General features: G+C 42.5%; 1 protein-coding gene across 4 annotated transcripts in view; it reads left to right on the forward strand.

Moving 5' to 3' along the window:
- Nucleotides 1–22,339, forward strand: part of HTR4 (5-hydroxytryptamine receptor 4) — a 176,566-nt gene that overhangs the window by 118,594 nt on the left and 35,633 nt on the right. For 2 of the 4 annotated variants that reach the window (XM_032337386.1, XM_032337385.1), the window contains exons 5-7: nucleotides 671–824; nucleotides 1,718–1,759; nucleotides 4,435–5,003. In XM_032337386.1, the coding sequence (XP_032193277.1) occupies nucleotides 671–824; nucleotides 1,718–1,759; nucleotides 4,435–5,003 (765 nt within the window). The remainder of the gene's footprint in view (nucleotides 1–670; nucleotides 825–1,717; nucleotides 1,760–4,434; nucleotides 5,004–22,339) is intronic. The other 2 variants (XM_032337388.1, XM_032337387.1) reach the window with 1 other exon arrangement.

A 22,339-nucleotide genomic window follows, 5' to 3' on the forward strand; every position in this document is an offset into this window, starting at 1 on the left:
AAGGGAGAAGAGTGGAGTCTCTGGAACACTGACTTAGAACTTCACCTCAGGATAGCCAGGTGATCAAGAGGATGGGGGCAAATCTGATATCCAGTTCTTAGTGCTCAGATGTAGGGGCAAGCCTGGGAGACTTCATCTTGTTATCAAAGGGGGCCACAGATGCCTGGACACTGCGGTCCAGAGGGCTAGACAGAAGATCCTAAAGTCCCCAGGCATGGAGGTAAGTGTTGGAGCCGCACCTGAGACAAAGCAGGCCCTCAGGTGTGTATCAAGCGTCTCAGTGACAGGGAGAGGAAGAGGGCTGTGGGGCCAATCCAGCAGTGACTCTCAGCCATGATCTAAGGTTGATACTTACGTCCACAGAAGTCCTGGGCAATATCACATCCCATTATGTAATTGCTTCTTTCTTACCTCTGTCCTTTACTGGCATCATCTTCCCTTCCTCTACTACCCTCTCTCTCTGCCTTCTCCCCATTATTTTCTCTCCTTTTCCTTCCTTATTTTTCTTCTTAGTCCCCCTTCCAACTTTCCTCTTCCCAGCATTTCCTCTTCGTACACCCCTCTCCTCTCTGCTCCTTCTCCACTCTTCTTTCTCCCGAATCATTCTTTCCTCCTTCTCCCTCTCATTCCTCCTTTCCCATGGTACCCACACCTTCTGTTCTCTCTCCAGGTATTATGCCATCTGCTGCCAGCCTCTGGTCTATAGGAACAAGATGACCCCTCTGCGCATCGCATTAATGCTGGGAGGCTGCTGGGTCATCCCTATGTTTATCTCTTTTCTCCCTATAATGCAAGGCTGGAATAATATTGGCATCATTGATCTGGTGAGTACCTGTGCAGACCCTGCTAGTTTCCTCTCTTGATGAACTTTATTTTCTTGGAATTCTAAATAAACAAACAATATCAGGTTGGGTGGATAGTCTAAGAAAGATTCTGATAGCGGTCTGAGTGATAACGGTAACAGCCGATAAATGCAAGCTAACATTTTGGAATGTTTGCTGTATGCCAGAACGTATGCTCAGACTCTACATAGGATCCTGATAACATCCTTCTCTCATCTCATCCAGATGAGGAAGGTCAGGCTCAAAAAGTTCAAGTGACATGCCCAGTAAATAGCGGAACAGGTACTCAAAGCTTAGCATTCAGACTACAGAGCCCGAGGCATGTGAGGTGCCCCGAGAGGCCTTCAGCCCATTTCATGGCTTCCGGTGATCTGCAGAAAACATGCCACATGGGTAGAGGCTTCCAGAGAATGGAGCCTTCCAGAGGCTCCTGGGCCAGGAGTGGAGAGAACTGGATCTTGAGCCCAGCTCTGTCCCTGACCCTGAAGGACTGCAATGAGAAGGTGCACTGGTCTTTAGTGGAGGAACGTGTCTTGCAGGGGTGCAGGAGAGCAGCACGGCATGTGTGTGCCAGGCATTTGCCAGCCCCTGTCCAGATGATCTTCAAGAGTCTTCCAGCTCTGACACACGGTGCTGATAGTGCCAAACTTGCAATGAAGATCCAGAGTTACCATGGGGTTCACTGGCAGTGATAGATCCCTAAGGAAGTTGTCAAGCAGTCACTTTTCAGGGGGGACCATGTTGAGGTAGGAAGGGGATTGGAGATGACAGATTGAGAGCAGGCTTCCATCCAACAATCCTAGTGAGAGTAGGAGCTGCTTGTTCTTCTCTCCACCACATTCCCAGCCCCTAATCTTGCCTTGTTCTTTGTCCAGGAGAGGATATCCAAGCCAAGGCTGGGCCAGGATTTGCATGTGGTATGTCAGAACAAGAGTTCCTTGGGCTTCTGAAAGAAATGCTGGGGACAAACGAGTGGAGAAGTAAAAGGGGATTCATACCAGGGAGACTGTATGGATATTTTCTTGAGTCCTATCCTTCTTCTTTCAAACTTCCAGTTTCACCATTTTCAAGGGAGATGAAATTCAAGTTTCCAATGACCAGTAGAGTAATAATTATGGCCGGCCAATGTTGAACACTTACTGTTGGCCGAGTCCATGTTCACTTAATCATCACTTCTGTAACCCTCACTCGGGCCTCACAACCATGCCATGAGGTTGATCCTATCATTGTCCTCAGGAAAGGAGCATCGGAGAGGTTAAGTTATGAGCTGAAGCCAGATTGGCAGGGAGTGGTCGTGACTCTAGCTACTGCACTCCAGAGTCGAGGCTCTTAATCCCTGTGCTAGACTTACTCCCTAATGAAGAAGGCATTTAGAAGCATAAGCTTTTTGTGCATCAGAACTTTCAAAAAGAGTACAGCCCTCTTACCTTTGGATATAGAATTTCTAAGGGAAATCATTTTAGAGAATTGCTGTCCATTTTGAGGGTGAGATAGAGGCATCCCCAATTCACTTCATGCAGCTGGGGAATGGGGCATCTGCTTGCTCTGAACATGCCTAGTATTTGCTCCATGACGCTGTGATTGCGTTGCTTATCTTTCCACTCACCTGCACACTGAATTGGCCTAGAGAGAAGCTAGCATGACCCATACGTTCACAATACTGATATAGCTGCTTCTCACCATTTGCAGTAAGTGGGTTCTATAAAGTTGCCACAAGTCCCAAATTAGCAAATACTGACTCTGCTCCTTGGAGAAATACAGGGCTAGTTTCCTACAGGTTCTGGTCATAATATTTTCATCGACTAGTCAATACATAAATATGCTGCTTAGCAGAGAGGCCCACGAGATATATGGTAACTGTAAGGCTGATACAAAATAATGGAAAATAGAATCTGCAAACACCAATCAGAAGAAAGCTGGTGTAGCTGTACTATTATCAGTGATAAAATATATTTAAGGCAAGTCATACTGCTTGAGATAAAGAGAAATATTTCCTTATGAGAAAAAGGTCAATTCAATAGGAAGGTATACTTTAATCTTATAATATGCTATGAGACAAGATGCTAGATAAAACACAAATAAGATAACATGTATGTATTATATATGTTATTCATGCATTTGCTCATGTATGTGTTCACAGGGGATGCAAGCTGACCTCGGACAGCTCTCTTCAGCCAAGGGCTCTTCCTAGACAAAGCTAATAACACAGAGCTGTCAGTAGACAGAGTTTATAGTAGGGAGAAGAGTCTGTCAATCTTTACAAGAGATCACAATATCTAATACTAGTGAGCTTTATTCCAGGAATGTAACACAATCACTATAATTCACTGTATTAATAAAAGAAAGAGAGAAATACCACAAGATTGTCTCTTTACTGCCAAAAATTCATTAATAAAATTCAGTATCTATTCATGATTTTTAAAAATTCCCATCAAACTAAAAACAGAAGAAAGCATCCATAAGAAACTTCCAGCAAGTATCATACTTCATAGTAAAATATTGAAACTCCCCTCCTGAAACTGAGAATGTAAAATGGTGTCCACTATTATCTCTTCTATTCAGGATTACACGAAAGGTCTTATCAAGTTCAATAATGCAAGAAAAATGATACTAGGATGGGAAAGGAAGAAGTGAAATGTTTATTATTGTAGATCACATGAATAGTTATAGAGAAAATTCATAAGAATCTAGAGATGAAATATTAATAACAAACTTAACACAGTTGCTGGATACATTGCCATACAAAAAAAATTTCACCAGATTTTACATACCAGCAACAAGCAATTAGGGTTAAGGACTTTAAGGTGGTACAATTTGTAATAGGATAGCAAGTCATATACTTAGGAATAAATCTGACAAAAGATTTGCAAGACATTTACACACAAAAAATTGTAAGATATTACTGAAACATATTTTAAAGGAAATAAGTAAAGGGAAGGATCACCATGTTTGTGAATTGGAAGGCTTACCATGGGAAAGAAGTCCATGTTCCTCAGTCATTCTACATCTCCAATTAGAATCCCCAAAGGTCTGTATGGAGATTGATAAGCTAATTCTAAATTTTATATAGCAAATGCTGAGATGTAAGAACAGTCTTGAAGCAGAGGGGCCACAGTTCAAAGACTTTTGCTCCCAGATATGTTGTGTGCAGGCAGACGGGGAAGGGAAGAGATGCAAACTCCACTCTCTGTTGGGTAGAGAAACTGAAGGATGATTTTGTCCCCATTTCGTTTCTCCTCTTTCCCGGGGCCTTCAGCCCCTTGTGCAGAGACAGTCCCTCTGCGCTCCGGGATGCAATCCTGTTCCTTTCTACCTTTGCGGTTCTACGTGCTATAGGCTTATTAGGAAAAGAGAACTTGGCTGATAAACCTTCTTCTCTCTTTCCTCCTTTTTTTCCTCTTGTGGTTTCCCCTTCTTTTCCTCTCCTTCCCTGTTCCCCTCCCTTTCTCTCTCCCTTCCAATCCCTCCTTTGCTTTTTCATCTTTTTTTCTTTTCTCACAATTTTCCTCCTTCCCCTCTGGCTTCTTTCTCTTCACTTTTTCCTTCCCATTCTCCCTTCTTTCCTTATGTCTTCTCTCCCTCCAACTCTCAGATAGAAAAAAGGAAGTTCAACCAGAACTCTAACTCTACGTACTGTATCTTCATGGTCAACAAGCCCTACGCCATCACCTGCTCCGTGGTGGCCTTCTACATCCCGTTTCTCCTCATGGTGCTGGCCTATTACCGCATCTACGTCACAGCGAAGGAGCACGCCCACCAGATCCAGATGTTACAACGGGCCGGGGCCTCCTCAGAAGGCAGGCCCCAGCCAGCTGACCAGCACAGCACTCATCGCATGAGGACAGAGACCAAAGCAGCCAAGACCCTGTGCATCATCATGGGCTGCTTCTGCCTCTGCTGGGCGCCATTCTTTGTCACCAATATCGTGGATCCTTTCATAGACTACACCGTTCCTGGGCAGGTGTGGACCGCTTTCCTCTGGCTTGGCTACATCAACTCTGGGTTGAACCCCTTTCTCTACGCCTTCTTGAATAAGTCTTTTAGACGTGCCTTCCTCATCATCCTCTGCTGTGACGATGAGCGCTACCGAAGACCCTCCATCTTGGGCCAGACTGTCCCCTGTTCAACCACAACCATTAATGGATCCACACACGTGCTAAGGTGAGTGCGGAGGGGCTTGGTGGAGTTTATTTGCATGATTCGGAACCGGTACCTCTCCAGTTTTTTTGTTTCCAGAGGGGTTGTTCTTGAAAAGCTGGGAAGCATTTATGAAGATTAAGGAAAATTTACTATCTGGTTGTGACGTAGAATAGTGGATAAGGAGGACTTGGGCTCTGGGGGAGACTGGCCTGTATTCATATCCCGCCTCCGTAGTTCTGTGACCTTGGGCAAGTCATTTAACCACCTGAACTTCAATTTCAATTTTTTAAAAATATTGAGATCTCAGTCACATTACCTGCATCACAGGGTTTTTCTGAGTATAAAGTTAGCTAATGTGCGTAGAGCAAACAGTACAGATCCCAACACCTAGTAAGCACTTAGCAAATATTATCTGCTATTATTTATAGGTGGTATTTTCAGTAGTGGTTAAAAGCATGGGCTTTAAGTAAAAGAGACTTTATTCTGACTCTTAGTGCCACTACTAACCATTTATATAATCTCTCTTGATTTTATTTTACTCAACTGTGTAAAAAAAAAAGTCACATCCATTTCATAAGGCTTTTGTGACAGCTAGAGATAATGTATTCATTTAGGGCCTGACACAAGGTAAGCACTCGTAATACTCCTAACAATGTTACTCATATGATTAGTAGGAGCAGTAGTAATAACATATGGCCTGATACCCTAAGATGGCCACAAAATAATGTGATCAATGAAATAAATAGGAGGATGGATGTGCAACAGTAATACCATGTGGTAAGAGGTACAGTGGGGGTGTGGGTAATTGAGAAAGGGAATTTGAGGAGGAAAGAAGCTGATTCGGCTTTAGAAAATCAAGAAAAGCTTCCGAGGAAAACATTTTTTAAGAATTTGAGACTTGGAAAGATCAAGGAAGCCATTCTAGCAAATTGAACAGCATGAGGCAAGAAATGCAATGTGAAAGAACATGGGAAGGTCAGGTCATTTACCCAAGGTCACCTGGGTTGATGGAAGTGGGAGCAACTTCGGAGCTGGATGTTTAGTAGTGAGCAGTCACGATGCCTTTCTCTAAACCCGGAGAATTTTCCATCTCCCCTGGGCTAGAGTCGTTCTCAGCCATAAAAAAAGCAGCATGTGTTAAATAAGTCCATTCATCCTGTAGCCAAGATAAATTGTCAACAGCGCTTTTCGTGATGCACAGGCATTTCTAAAAAGCAGCTCCTTCGTTGACACAGTCATTTAATTTTTCTGATGGCAGTATTCAGCTGTCCCAGCAGCTGAAAACTGGGGAATTTTCATTTGCGTGTGTAGGAAAAGAAAAGAAAATAAGGTTTGCAGTGAAATAGAAACACTTTGCCTCAGAGACTGCTCAGAAGCCTGAATTCAATTTACTACTACTAGGGTGGGCAGACTTAGAGCTAAAGCCTAGTCTGGTGTTGAGATTCCAGCCGGTGGAAAGGCCTCCAAGACTATTCCTCTAGGCCGGCGTTCTCTCCTGATTAGTGTGCCTTAAGCGAGGGTCGTATGAAGAATCCATCCAGGAGGTGTGTGTGTAAGAACTTCTGTGGGGGGGCCTAAAAGCTATTTGCCTTAGCAGTTGCCTGAGTCGGGGCTGTCAGTGACTCACAGAGCATGCCTTTGCTAATAAGTCCATTGTTCAGAACCGGAGGGGCTTTTTCCCCATAGAAACCGTCCCAGAAACCGTTTGGGGGTTTCAAGGACAGCCCAAAAGACCTGTTTTACTGACATGGTGTTTGATTCCTGCTGCATCCAGAAACTCTGTGGTGGGTTATAAATGCGAAGATGGTAGTTTTGAGGTGGCTTGTGGATGTAGTCTCCATACTTTAGTTTTCGTATTTCTGCATAAAGTAGAGAAGAGTGCAGGAAGTTGGTCTGAGCTACTTTTCTGGGGGAGGTAAGGAATGTTTTAAGAGCCGACACAGAGAGGACTTGTTTGAAGGCTGAATCTGCTGCAGTGTAAGCTTTGCAAGGACAGGAATCCTGCCTGTTTCGTTCACTGCTTCATACCAAATACCCAATATGTTGCCTAATGTACAACAGGAAGTTAAACCCTTTTTTTAAAGTTACTATTTTTTTGGAACTTAAACTCTTGATGGATGAGTTAATAAAGCATACAATTAATTCTCTAGGTCAATTGTATGAGCACCACTTAAGAACAATGTATGTTTTTCTTAAAAGTCCTGTAAGCAGGACATCAGCACATTCAAATGGATTTAAGAAATATAAAACCTAAACAATTAAAAGCAAAATCAGCTTTTTTCCTATTGACCCTACCCTTCACCTCAGAGACAGTTAAAACTAGTCTGGTGATTTTTTAAATGCATTTATGAACATTCATAAAAACATACACATTCATAGATTGTTCTCCCTTTATTTATCTTATTTTACTTTTTTCATCATCATAAGTGCACTCCTTAGTCCCCTAGTTCCCACCACTTACCACCACTTCCCCTCCAGGAACCATCAGTTTACCCACTGCCCACCACTTCCCCTCCAGGAACCATCAGTTTACTCTCTAGAGTTAAGAGTCTGTTTCTTGGTTGGTCTCTCTTTTTTTCCCTTTGGTCATTTGCTTTATTTCTTGAAACCCATATAGGAGTGAAATCTTAGGAGATTTGTCTTTCTCTGACTGACTTATTTTGCTTAGTGTTATAACTCTCTAGCGCCATCCATGTTGTTGTAAATAGCAGAATTCCATTCTTTTTATGGCTGAGTAATTTACCACTTCTTCTTTATCCATTCATCTATCAGAGCACACTTGGACTGCTTCCATAGTTGCTGTTGTAGATAATGCTGCAATAAACATAACGGTGCATGGGTAGCTTTGATTTAGTGTTTTTGTATTTTGGGGGTATTTTTTTGTACCCAGTGGTGCAATTTCTGGCTCATACGGTAGTTTTGTTTTTGAATTTTTTGAGTGACCTCTAGACTGTTTTCCAGAGTGGCTGTACCAGTTTGCATTCCCACCAAACCGTACATTTCCTTTTTCTCCACATCCTTGCCAACACCTGTTTTTCTTGTGCTTTTGATGTTAGCCATTCTGACAGGTGTGAAGTGACAGGTCATTTTAGTTTTAATTCACATTTCCCTGATGATTAGTGATGTTTGAGTATCTTTTCATGTGTCTTGTTAGTCATCTGGATGTCTTTGGAGAAATGTCTGTTCATGTCTTATGCCCATTTTTTAATTGGGGTGTTTGTTTTCTGGTTGTTGATTTATAGAAGTTCTTTATATGTCTCAGATACTAACCCTTTATTGGATATGTCGTTTGCAAATATCTTCTCCCATCTCATAGATTGCATTTTAGTTTTGTTGATTGTTCACTGTGCAGAAACTTTTTGTTTTGATGTAATTTCGATAGTTTATTTTTGCTTTTTTTTTTTTTTTTTTAAGATTTTCTTTATTTATTTGCCAGAGAGAGAGAGCACAAGCAGGGAGAGTGCCAGGCAGAGGGAGAGGCAGGCTCCTAACTGAGCAAGGAGCCCGATGGTGGGACTCTATCCCAGGACACTGAGATCCTGACCTGGGCTGAGGGCCAACTCTTAACTGACTGAGCCACCCAAGCATCCTTATTTTTGCTTTTATTTCCCTTGCCTCCTGGGACATGCCTAGAAAAAGTTTGCTATTGCCAGTATAAGAGAAATTACTGCCTGTGCTCTCCTAAAGGATTTTTATGGTTTCAGATCTCACATTTAGGTCCTACCTCCATTTTCAGTTTAGTTACCTTTGACAAAAGAGAAATGACTGACAATGGGAAGAAGACAGTTTTCTTCAATAAATGGCATTGGGAAAATTGGACCGCCACATGCAAAAGTATGGAACTGGACCACTTTCTTACTCCCTTTATTTTATATAAATGAGGTCATTTTATATGTATTTTTTTGCACCTTGCATTTTATCCCTTATGAATGTATTTTAGAGATCACTGCACCACAGAATATGTAGATCTAACTCATTCTTTTTAACTGTTCCACAAGCATGTTAAAATTTATTAATTTCCCATCAGTGGATATGTAGGCATTACCAATCTTTTGCTGTATCTATCTGTATTGTTTTTAATGCCCTTAACACTTTTCTTTGTGTATATGTATTTCTTTTTTTAAAAGATTTTATTTATTTATTTGAGAGAGAGAGAGAGAGCGTGAGAGGGAAGAAGGTCAGAGGGAGAAGCAGACTCCCTGCAGAGCTGGGATCCCGATGTGGGATTCCATTCCAGGACTCTGGGGTCATGACCTGAGCCGAAGGCAGTCGCTTAACCAACTGAGCCCCCCAGGAGCCCCTGTGTTCATGTATTTCTTTTAGAGAGCTCCCCAAAGTGAAATCGCTCCATTTAAAAATATTAGATGTATTGTAAGATCAACCTCGCAGAATACTGTAGTGATTTGCATTCCCATCACAGGCTGTGAGAGTAGCTTCTACTCCTTCCTTTCACCAACACGATACATAATTTTTCTTTTACTATTTTGCTAATTACAGAAATGGACTGTCACTTAATTTGCATTTTCCAGATGATTTGGTACGTTGAAACTCTTTTAAGTTAGTTACTGACTGATTTAAAAGTTGTTGGCATATATTTATCCTTGTACAAACTGCATCTTCACATATGTGGTGCTTTGTTTGACAACTTCGTTCTATTTTTCTAATTCATTTCTGAATATTATATTCTAAATATTAATCCTTTCTTCTATAGTTTGCAAATACACTTCGTTCTCTTCTGCTTGCTTTTGAACTTTAACTCTTTTCATAAAAAAGTATTTGAATTTGCAAAGCACTGTTGATTTGACTTCTTACAGTTAACCTGTCTTCCTTTTTGAAATATTTTTCACATTAATTTTCCTAAACAGTGTACTTTCCTGGTTTGCCTCCTGACGCACTAGCAACTCGTTCTTAGTATCTTTTATAGGTTCTTCCTTCTCAGGCCTCTAAATGTTAGAGTTCTTCAGGGCTCTGTTCTTCATACTTTTCTCAAATGACTTTCTCACTTAATGTGATTTGACCATCCATAGTTTTTGTGCCATCAATCTCTCTTTAATTAACAGCTCTAGATCATAGCTGTCCTCTAAGCTCCAGACCACAAAATCCAATTTGCTTCCTTGACAGCCTCACATAGGTGCCTCTTAAAAATCTCACATTTCATGTACCTAAACAGAATTCTCTTGCATACCTCACCCAGCCCCCTACTCCAACCTTCCAGGCTCTCCTCTGTCTCCGTAAGTGGACCTGCCATCTACCACGTTACTGAATCTGGACACTCTCTGTCACTCTCAGAGAGAACTACCATGTTAAACTGCAGATTTAAAACTTTAAAAAAGAAAAACCAATCGGAGCGCCTGGGTGGCTCAGTGGTTAAAGCCTCTGCCTTCAGCTCAGGTCATGGTCCCAGGGTCCTGGGATGGAGCCTCACACTGGGCTCTCTGCTCCGGAGGGAGTCTGCTCCCCCCCCCACACCCTTTCTCTCTGCCTGCATCTCTGCTTACTTGTGATCTCTATCAAATAAATAAATAAAATCTTTAAAAAAAAAAAAGAAAGAAAGAAAAACCAACCAGCTGACATTGAAAATATGGAATTTGATCTAAATAAATGTGAAACACAGAATCCAACACGGGGGCAAAAATGTAAACCACAGAAGTGAAGAATGATGCCTGAACATCCCGCTGGATGTTTAAAATTTGGAATTTGAGGGCCATCTGGCTGGCTTAGTCAGTAGAGCATGTGACTCTTGATTTTGAGATCATGCATTTGAGCCATGGTGAGGGTAGAGATTACTTAAAAAAAAAAATAAAAAGAGAATGAATAGAATTTAGGATTTGTTAAACGCAACTTCATTTTCCTCATGCAAGGCATTCATTGGCAAATTATGTCATTCTATGTTATTAATAATAATGATTATGATGCCCAGCATAATTCCAGAAATATGTGTCAGTTACTGTATTTAAGAACTTTGAATGCATTATTGCATTTAATTTTAACAACAACCAAATAGGTTGCTCTTATAATTATCATGATTTTAACAATGAGAAAACCGAGGTTTAAAGAGGTTATAGAACTGGCCCAAGGTCACATAAAGTCCTCATGATTGTCTTCAGGTTAATGAAAGATTAAAACACTCAAAATTGAAAATTATCTTGCCCTTAAAAAAAAAATCATCCCTCTACAATGTATAGAGGACTTAGTCTGCAACCCAAGAATCACACTGGGGAGAGCCAGGTCATGACAATACTCCAAAACTTTGAGACCTTTTTCTTTTAAAAAGAATGGAATAGAATTTTACTTTGCCAATTTGAACTAAAATCGGGCCAGTCTGCCTCAGTGGTTTGGAATAGTAGGCCTTCCTGTCTTGGTCCCATTCTTGTAGTCCTTTGATTCATGCAAAATTTTTATTTATTTGAGAGAGAAAGAGAGTGTGTGTGCGAATGAGCAGGGGGAGGGGCAGAGGCAGAGGGAGAGAGAGAATCCACAAGAAGACTCCCCTCTGAGCTTGGAGCCTCATGAAGGGCTTGATCCTAGGACTCTGAGATCATGACTTAAGCCAAAACCTAGAGCTAGCTGCAGAACTGAGTGAGCCACCTGGGCACTTCTGCCCTCCTTTTTTTTTTTTTTTTTTTTAAAGATTTATTTGCAACATCTTATTATTAAGCAAACATATGGGCAGCCAATGAAATAAGGTATGTTTTTGCCAGACAGTCTTCGTGGAATTTGACCACTCAAATTGAATGAACTAATGTAGAATGTAGCAGAGATTTCTGCAGTCATGTTTAGGTTTTCTGTGAGATAAGCATCTTTTTTGAAATATCCAGCTCATGATCAGAGTAGAAGTGAACATACCATTTGGTTGACTGACAAAGTAGTTTGTCTAGATATGTAGGATACATAGCCTTTTAAAAAGAGCTTCCAAACGTGAATTATTGTCATATATATGTTTCTTGGGCAGTTTTAATTTGTATGCCTTTATACATTAGAAGAGGCATCATGCCATCATGTGGACAATGGATTCTAAGAGCTTCATCTTGGGTGTGGACTGATTCTTAGCAAATTTGGAGCCAGCTTCTCTCTCCTTGTGACATCTTTAACCTGGCTCTATAGTTGTTTTCCCCATCCACCAATCTGTCTCTTAGTCTGATAGAAGTCACCTTTCCCGCTCTAGGAAACTCCCATCAGATATAATGGCAGAGAAGGGAAGAAATAACCTAGTGGGAAGACACTGGCTGCATTCCCACTCGAGTCTGGGATAAGACAAGGTTGCCTTGTCACCTCTGCTATTCAACACTGCATACAAAATCCAAGTGACAGAAAGGAGAACTATGCAATATAAAAATTAGAGAAAAAAGAGCAAAACTGTGACTATTTATGAACAACATGAAAATCCACTCTAAACCATGAAAACTAAGATGTTTCACAGGATGTCCAGATACTGAATAACTAACCCAACATTCAGTGACTCCTACATACTAGACATCATCACTTAGAATTTAGATTAGGAAAAATACCATCATCCACAGGAGCAGTAACTAAAGTTACTAAAAAAGTACAAGATGAAAATATAAGACATATATTGAAAGAAACTTTAGAACCTTAACTGAAGGAGAAATCTGAGATCTTGCTAAGGGTTCACTATGGACAGCAGAAGAGGGTACTAAAGCATCCAAATTTTTCTTTGGAAGTTATAGAAAACTCATCAGAAACCAGGTTTGCAGATTCTGGAACTTGATTTATTAGGTTCTAAGGTTTGATTTGCTGTAACTATTTCCTGAGCACCTAATGTGTCAGGCACTGTGCATGAGGTGGTAGATGGAAAGATAAATGAGAGTCGGAATCTCCCTGAGTTCACAGCCTAAATGAGGAAAGAGACACATAAGCACATAATTACAGTACAGTGGGCATTGCTGGCGTTGTGCACAAGGTTTAATGGGAGCTGAAGGGATTGCTTCCTAACCAGTCCTTTTCTCATCATCACTGATGCTTGAATTCCTGCAGTGAGAGAATTGTACTACTCAGTGAGCCTGCTCCGTGGTTGGGCAACTCTAGAGTTGAGAAGGTCTTCCTTATATTGAGGGGAAATCTTCATCCCTATGACTTCTGCCTGCTGGCCCTAGTTCTGCTTTGAGCAAGAGAAAATAAGGCTACATCTTTCTGTATCTTTTAGTTCTATGTCCCTTCTGAGGCTTTTCTTCATTATTCCATTACTCTCCATGCAATATTGTTAAAGGTTTGGAGAACAGGATCAGGTCCCCCTATTTGTAACCTTTGTTATTATATTTTTGATCATTTTTTCTTCAAACTATGGTCAGGAGACCCCTCTCATTAAAATCACCTGGGAGCTGAGTAAAAACACAGATTCCTGGACCCAATTCATGGAATTGAGGCAAGTTAGGGAACATAATATTTTTGCCAAGATGATTCTTACACATGTTCAACTTGGAGAACCATAGACTCTGACCCCAGTGGATTGGAATGGTCCAGTGTGTGCTGGTATTGACTGTGCTTCAGGGTTATGACACATATTTATAATTCTTAGGTCCTAAAGATTCTCTTAAAGGGTAATAATTTTACATGATTGAACTAGTAAAATTTCTTCGGAAGTTGCCTCAGCTCAGCCATTCTTCAAGCCAACTGATTCTAGCCACTTGGGGGGTGAAGTGTGATCACATATGTTGTGACCACATAGTGTGGCAGGAGATAGGAAGAAGCCATCCTGTTGTGATGTGAAGTCCATTGGGAGTTTGATTCTGGAGTTCGTTTTCCATTATCTTTGGGAAAATGTCTAGGATCTTGCCAGTGCTATTCTCTGCTAAGTCTTCAGAGCCTAGTAAAGTGCCTGGCACATTGAGGCTTGACAAGAAGTAAAGCAATGTTTCTGCCCCTTTTCCCTGGTCTCACTTCTTTTCTGTTTAACTATCTTTATGAAGATTAGCCCCGAAGATCCAAGGCAGAGCAAGGATTTGTGGCGCTGACAGTAACCTTAGAACACAGATTTTTCTCTAGCTGAAATCCATGGAGGATTCCAATTTTGGCTTCTTGGGTAAATAATCTCTGCATTGCTTGTCTCACTACCTCATTGTGAAAATCAAACTAGGTAATGGAGGTGAAATTGCTTTGCTAACTGCAAAGCTCCATCCTCGGGGGAGAGATAATTATGTTATGAGAACAGACTATTTATAAGTTAGGTAAATAGCTAAGATCACATGCTTAGCAATGCAGAGATGGCACACGGAGTTTAGCTTTGGGGATGGATTTCTCTGCTCTCAGGCCAGGCTTGGGTGTCTCCTGTTGGTTCTCCAAGTTTAGACCTTGCCCAAACCTAGGACACTCACCCAGTTCCTCAGAAGACTGAGAACTTTTGTCAGCACTTCCCAAAGAACTTCTTGTCAATCTAACTGGGCTCTTGGCTACTGTCCTCCATTATCCATCCTCAGTCTCTCCTGATAAACAGCTTTTTTTTTTGTTGACTTGGGCATCTCTAGAGCTGTGCTATCCAATAGGGTAACCCTCAGCCACATTCCAAGGATTCAGTAGCCACAGATTATAAGTAGAATATTTTCATTATTGTAAAAAGTTCTATTGGGCGAAATAGCTCTAGAGCCTTCTCTCTGGAATAAGGCAGTATATGCTTTTCCTCAGACTTGCTTTTACCAATCATAGCTCAATTAATAAGCCAATTCTAATGGATGTGCTATAGAAGTCTTTGGCATTTTCATGCACAAGATGAGTATGCTCAGGTTTGAATATGAAATCAATAGAGGTGGAAAATAATGAGGATAGAGACAAATTGAAAGTGAGAAAGAGGCAAACAGAATGAGGGTTCCTCTAAGAACAGTAGGAGAAAAAAATTCTTCTAGGCTATTGCTTTTTCTTGTTTCCCTTATAAATAAGTTATCAGAATTTATCATTGTATTTGTTTTTTGCTGACTTGCTTATTATCCATCTCCTCGGTTAGACCATCCTGAGGCCAGATTACAGGTCTATTTTATTCCCAAGTGTTCCCCTAGGGGAGAACACACGATTCAATTCGAATACTTATTGGTTGAACGGATGGATGCTTTTATCAGACCCTGTCGCTCACCTGGAATGTGTATACTTACAAGTTTTCACCTCTTTAAACAAATACTTATTAATCCCATAACCAGAATCATTGTCTTTTTCACTGTGACATCACTTGCCAATTTTCAATGTCAATACACCAGCATTTCCCTTTTAAACAGAGATTTTCATACTGTGGGTTGGAAGATGACCCACGGATGAGACAATAATTTAGGTTTGATTTTACTTTGGGTGCTTAGAGGTTTCTGCTAATGTTGGAAAGTTGTTTAACATTTAAAAGCTATTTTGCGGCCTTTGCCTTGTATTCTGGAGGTTATAGTTGGATTCAACATTTAACTCATTGTTTTGAGCCAATGCAAGACTTAATCTGGGTGAATCAAAAATGGGTGAGGATGACCTTGTCTTATCTCCCCCAGCCTCCTCCAGGGCTTGCTGCATAACTGGCAGGCCAAGCACAAAATGCAAATACAGGGTCCCTTGATCAAAGTGCAGGTATAAACTTCCATCGAAAGTATTAAGATGTAAAGCCTTTTTCTTTCATCTGCAATTTTTCTCTCAACTTATCATGGCATATTTTCTTTTCTAGTCACCTGTCCTCCAGAAGAAAAAAAAAATAAATGATTAGCCAATATTTACCATTCATCTGTGTATTATCCAGTGCCAGTTTTTAGTGCAAATACGAGAGCATTTTGCTTGTATGGAATCACCGAAGTGACACAAGTCATACAAATCCTATTTCACAATTCAAGTGTGCGTGTGTGTTTTGTGTTTACCATCCCACACACGAAACTAATGCAACCGTTTGTACTTCACCTCTTGATAACACACACGCCCTACTAACACTCTGCCTCCTTCAGCTTCCTGCTCAGCAAGGAAGCACTGAAAGGGAAAAGAGCCATGGTTGGCCATATCTTATCCGTTCTTTCTGTGCTGAGATTTTTAGCAAAAACGGTTGGCTAATACAGGGGAGCAACATGAGTGAGAAAAGATGTGATAGGGTTATTTGGTTGGTTCCTCCTTCTTAGCACAGCACTTCCTTTCTCCTGGATTGGACAAGTTCTGGTCAAATAGACTCTGTGACCTCTCAGGGCTGTCTGCATTCCCAGTCATTCAGTCATAGACGTGCTGATAAGAACCATCAGCACAGGATTCTGGTGGACCCGTGACCTGTGGGAATTCAGTAAGACTCAGTGGTAAGCATGTTGTAGAAGTTGCTGACAGGCCATGGAAAAGAGGAAGTGCTTTCTATATATAATGTGTTCACCATGCATTTGCTTGGAGTCTTAGTAAACCCTAATGCATGGTGTATCTCCCAGAATTCTGTGCTTGTGGGGCATCATTAATGTTTTGAGGCAGCAAGGAGCTATGGCATACACACACATGCACACCTAGCCGGTGCACCCAGGTGCCCCCTTGTCACTGAGGCATGTTTTATTTTCTCTTCAGACCTCACAGGTTCAAAGATAAACTCCCTAAAAATTTCAAGATGGCAACGCTGGTCACCATCTGGCTGGCCCATCTGTCTGCGCTGGTCACGCAACCATGAAGCTGGCCTGCCCCACCCCCCACCCCGCCCCGTCCTTCCCAGTCACAGCCGAAAGCATGTCTCAGGAAACATCCTGCTTGTTGGGATTACACCAGGAACACGGGCAGAATAACAGCACTAGAAGAGCTCCCTTTGCCTTGAGTTTAGTAATCAAGTGGCTTAAGCTGCCTTCCAGGATGCCCTCTTCTGTGCAGAAGTGCTGAGGCAAAAGCGTTATTCCCTCCACTGAGACATTTTTCAATGAAAAGTTCCCACCCCTGAGGTTAGAAGAAGGTGGGCCGAAGTCCTGGGGTCTGGCACACCTGGCTGTTAGTCCCCAGACTTGACATTTACTATTGATAATAACCCTTAACATGTAACCCAGACATTTCTGGGTGCCTGTTCCTTCATCAGTAAAATGGGAACTCATATCTTGATGTACTATATGCTGGCTAACTGAACATTAAAAAAAGAATCATCTCGGGCTTTTGTGAAGGTGAAATCTCTGTGCAGAACTGAGTCCAGTTCCTGCTGTTACCCAGAAAGTGCTTCCTGAACGGAAGCAGGTGCAGTTGCTGTTATTACAGTTGTATATATAACATCATTCATATCTTGGTTAAACAAACTTCTCCAATTATTTTCTCAACTTCCTGATAAGCATTTCTTAAGAAATGAGTCAAGAGAAATCTCTGTGTTCTAAACACTGCCCTCAGACAAGGAATGCAGAGCTCCCTCTGCCAGAAGAAAAACCCAGAGAGGAATTAAATTAATCACACTGTTCATAAATAATTGTTTAAGCAACATGAGACGAGCCTTGTTTCCTGGGTACATCGTGCCCTGTGCTCAACAGTTGGGGCTGATATGTTGTTATGCCTCTGGCTGTTGAATTACCTGTAGGCATGTCTCAGACCCAAACTACAACATGGTAACCATGTCGAATGAGTTGGGTGCGTTCTTTGTGTATTTGTTTTTCCCCGTTGGCTCTGCAGGCACACTTGTTGCTAGGGTGCTAGCGCTCTTTGTATCAGCCCCCTGGCATGGGTGCCCACAGCACAGGGGATGGTGTGTGCTGCTCCATGGGGCAGACTCCCAGGGCACACCCAGCTCTAGGGATGCCTGAGGTGGTCTGAGGTCACGGATGCGGTCAGTGTGGCCGTTCTGACCCTCGACCTTGTATCACACTAGAGGCATGAGGAGCTTTTAATAGCTGAGCCTGGGTTCCACTTGTAGAGAGTCTATTTAATAGGTCCACTTGGGAATCAGAAATGCACATGTCTTGGGAAGCTCCAGTGTACCGCAGTACTGAGACCCGCTGGTATAGAGGAGAACGCGTGAAGCCTGTGTTAGCCACCAAGCAGCCCATCATCTCCTGCGACACCAATAAAACAAGGAGGTTGTGGGGCACCCGGGTGGCTCAGTTGATTGGGCGTCTGCCTTTGGTTCAAGTCATGGTCCCGGAGTCCCAGGATCGAATTCCGCATCGGGCTTCCCAGTCAGTGGGGAGTCTTCTTTTCCCTCTGCCCCCCACTCTGCTCTCGTGCTCTCTCTCTCAGTCTTTCTCAGATGGATGAATAGAGTCTTTTTAAAATAACTGAAAACAAAAAAAACAGGGAAGTTGGAGGTAATGTTTCAAGTTCAGGGTTTGTTCTACATCTTAAACTGCTGAGATGGTGTGGGTCTAACCCATTAGTTCTCCATTGGGGACCATTTTGTACGCCAGGGGCTATTTGGCAACATTTGAAAGCATCTTTGGTTTCCAGCACCAGTGGGTGCTACAGACATCCAGTAGACGTAGGCCAGGGATGCCGCTCAGCCTCCATCGATGCATGGGGTAGCCCCCGACCCCCACTCCAGCAGTAGGGGTTGGACCCCAGATTTCAGTAGTGCCAAGGTTGAGGAACCCCACTTTAAACAACTCTTCTGGGCTTCACAACACAGAATCTCCTTACCACGGCCAGGGGCCCCACCAGAGGCTTCTTTCCTCGATGCCAGGAGGGGCCTGTGCTTTCTCTGCCCACATCTGTGCAGCTCTGGCACATGTGGCTCCTCTAATGTTACATCCATTACCAAGACAAGACAGGTTCAAATAAATAAATAAATAAACAGACCACCCTGTGATTTTGTTTGTAGAAGGCGGTTGGTGTTATTGCTGCGAAGAAGGGCCCAGAATTTCTGAGGGTAGCATGCCGGCAGTCACCTTGCCGACAAGTCCTTTCCATCAGGCAGGCTCCCGGAGCTTGTTCCCTTACAGCATGTACTTGGCAGGGACACAGCCCTCCCGATTTAGTCAGAGCAGCTGTTCAGGAAGGAATCGCCTCCAGAGCACACAAGAGACCCACCGGAAAACATACTCCTTGTAAACGCGGGTTCGGTCCGCAGCGTACGGGGGCAGGTCCCCGGCCCATAGAGGCAGTAAAGCACTGTTTTATACTGGGTGTCAACAAACTAGAGTGTGTCCAGAAGCGGGCAGACACCGAGATTTTTCCTTGCAGAATTAATGACCTGGGAGCAACCATGTCAGGAACAAGGGATGCTAAGCTTAGAGCATAAAGAAGATTCAGGTCATAAGCACTGATTTTATTTATCTAAGGACTGTTACAGGAGAAGGGGGTCTGGCTTGTTCTGCAAGGTCCCAGGGGAGAGAAGTAGGGACAGAAGATTGAAGTTTTAAGAGTACGTATTTCAGCACAGAATGGAATGGACTGCTTCATTAGGGGGGTGTTCCTAATAAGGAGAATCAAGTAGAGAATGAGTAGAATAGAACAGAAGGAGAAAATTGGATGACCGCCAGCCACATCGAAGTGATGATGGACATTGGTCACTGGAAGCTTTGACTGAATCATCAGCATAGCCCAGGAGGTGGCGGGTTGTCTAAGGGGACAGCCTTCCTTTGTGGCTGTGTGAGTTACAGAACTGCCAGAAGTCTTCTCCTCAGTACAGTTAAACTCAAGACGGAGCAAAACCTATTTCAACCAGTGTACTATTTCTTTTGGTTGAAGCCGGAGACCTTCTGGAAAGATTGCCAGTGGGAAGAAATGTGCCAGAGGTGATATTGTTCATTTCAGGGGCCATTTTGTTTTGGTTCACGATTCCTCTGGCAGTCTGTGGGTGGAAGGCAATTTAGACTTGTCTAAGGAAGAAAATCCCTCCCCAGGCTCTGTAGATGCTCAGTGCTCCACAGCTAATTTGGTGTCTGAGATCCCATTTGAAGAAAACATTGTCATCCACCCATCAGGATAAATTTCTATCATTCGAGCCCTTCATATGAACACAATTACTATCTAAATATATTTATGAAGAAGGACCCCAAGGCTGGATTTAAAGAGACACCGCCCTCAATGTGGTCTCCATGTTCCTCTTTTTTCACATAGAGATGTCAGGGCCATGACTTCAGGCTCTTGAAATAACAAGGTGGGATCCCAACCTAGAGGGAACCAGATTCCCGGTAGAGCAGCTTAGTGTCGTGGCTAAAAGCACAGGACGCGGTATCTCACGGACCTGTTGGACTTCAGGTCCTGCCACCTTGAAACTGTGTGACCCTGGGCAAGTTGCTTGATCTCTCTGTGCCTCTTGTTTCTTCTGGGGCAAAATGGTTCTTGCCTCATAAGATTGTGGTGAGGCTTGTGTGAGATCTTGTGCATATGGATCGTGGAACAGGTAGGTTATTGATGAATTGTGTTCTCATTCTCATTCTCATTATCACGATCATCATCTTTTGGGGCAAAAATCAGGAACACAGGTTTGTAGAGCAAGGCTCCGATTGCTGGAACACTGCTTCACTGTCAGAACAGGTGGTAAAGGGAAATGGGTTGGTGGCACCTTAATATCCTTCTGATTAGGGGCAAGATAGTTTCTGAGCACTGGGGTCAGAAGTACTTCACCTGTAAGGACAGGGGAACTGTGGAGAAAGGTAGGCAGAAAGTTCTAGCTGCTGCCCTGCTGGTAATGCTGTGAAATCATCTGCAAGCCCTGAACGACGAAGCCCAGTAAACGACTTCTGATTATAGAAACAAACAATTGAGTGCGCTCTGGGTGACAGTCAAGCAAAGAGCCAAGAACCCTCTTTTCACAAAATGATTTCTGAATGTCTTTTCTTGTTTCCCTGCCTATTTCAGGTTATTTTTAACAAGATTCCTAGAAACATTTCACAGTTAGAATTGTTCTTGGAGAGCCTTTTATTCTGTAAGAAATGAGTGAATCCATATTTTGATAAACCTGACAAACACATATATTTGGTGCCGGCTCCTGTTCCTTTATTCTTTCCAGACTTTGATTTCCTTTGCTGGCTGCTATAATGTCATTTGTTCCTCTCTTTGTGAATGGGCATTGGCTGCTTTCAAGTTTCTGGCTTTGGGGAAAGGAGTGTGTGTGTGTGTGTGCGCGCACGCACGCGCACACACATACAAGGATATACACACATATACATATATGTGATTTCATGCATAATAATTAGTTGTTTCAGGGATAACTTGGTTTCCTGGTCCAGACAGCCCCCTCTCCTCCTCTTCTCCCTCCTCTTTCTCCTTCCCACCCCCTCCTCCTTCTATGTCATCACTGTAGCATCTACCATTTACTAAACATCCCTTCGTTTTTGTTATTATTATGTTCAGTTAGCCAACGTATAGTACATTGCTTTAAATGCCAGGTATTGAGCTAATTATCTTAGGGGTACCATCTTCTTAAATCTTTAATACACTCTATGGAGCAGCTGTTATTATTATTCGCATTTTACTGATGAAGAAACTGAGACTAAGAGAAAATAATCCTGCCAGTGGCTTACAGCTGGTGAGGGTTAGGACCAAGGTTCTCAACCACATTCATCTGATTTCAGAGCCCTTGCTGAAAACCACTAAGCTATACTCCATACTTGTTAACTGAAAGCTTTGGAAAGAATATAGAACTTCTGGCTCTTAGACATGAGAAAGGCTTCAGAAGTGATCTGGTCACATCTTCCAGCCCAGGCAGTGGTCTCTTCTGTAACTTATCTGTCATCTGTCTATCTCCCCTCCCGAGGAGAGATTCAGCTCCTTGGGATCCAAAGCAAGACATTCTATTGTTTGAAAAGCCTTCCCGTTGCAGATTTTGGTCCAATTTACTTCTCTATATCATGACATTATAAAAACTTAAAAAGTTTTATAACTGGGAGCAATAACAGAGCTCAAGTAGTCCAGCAGTTTTTAAATGCTTTTTTTCTCAGGTGTGGAAACCTTTTGTCCAAGTGGAGTCCTACTTGGAAGTGTGATGGGGAAACTCTAACTGCTTTGGCAGAACAGATGGTCATCTGCGCATGTGTGTGCACACAGCCATCAACCCCCTCCCTTCAGTGTCTCCTGTGGCCACTCCACGGGCTTATAAGTTAGTCTTGTTAAGAGAATAACCTGAAAATAAGCTGGTAAACCAAATATTTTGCAGACAAGAAAATTACGCTCAAACACTTAAGATGTTTGCTTAAGACAATGCTGCTGTCCACAGAACTAAGATCTGAATCCAAGTCTCAGAATGCTTAGCTCATTCTCACTTATTCATACATGAGTGGCCTCTGTTTATACATCTCATATGGACCAGGCACTGCTTTAGGCAGTGGGAACATGGCAGAAATCTAGACAGGCAAGATCCCTGCCGTCAAGGAGTTCCCAGTCAAGATGTTACCATCCAGTTTCTTTGTAATGGTCTGAGCCCTTGGAAACAACACACACACACACACACACACACACACACACACACACACACACAAACCATCCTGGACAACTTCTTCTGCATTTGGTCCAGTTTA

The sequence above is a fragment of the Mustela erminea genome, chromosome 3 (genome assembly GCF_009829155.1).
Source record: "Mustela erminea isolate mMusErm1 chromosome 3, mMusErm1.Pri, whole genome shotgun sequence".
Lineage (NCBI taxonomy): Eukaryota > Metazoa > Chordata > Mammalia > Carnivora > Mustelidae > Mustela > Mustela erminea.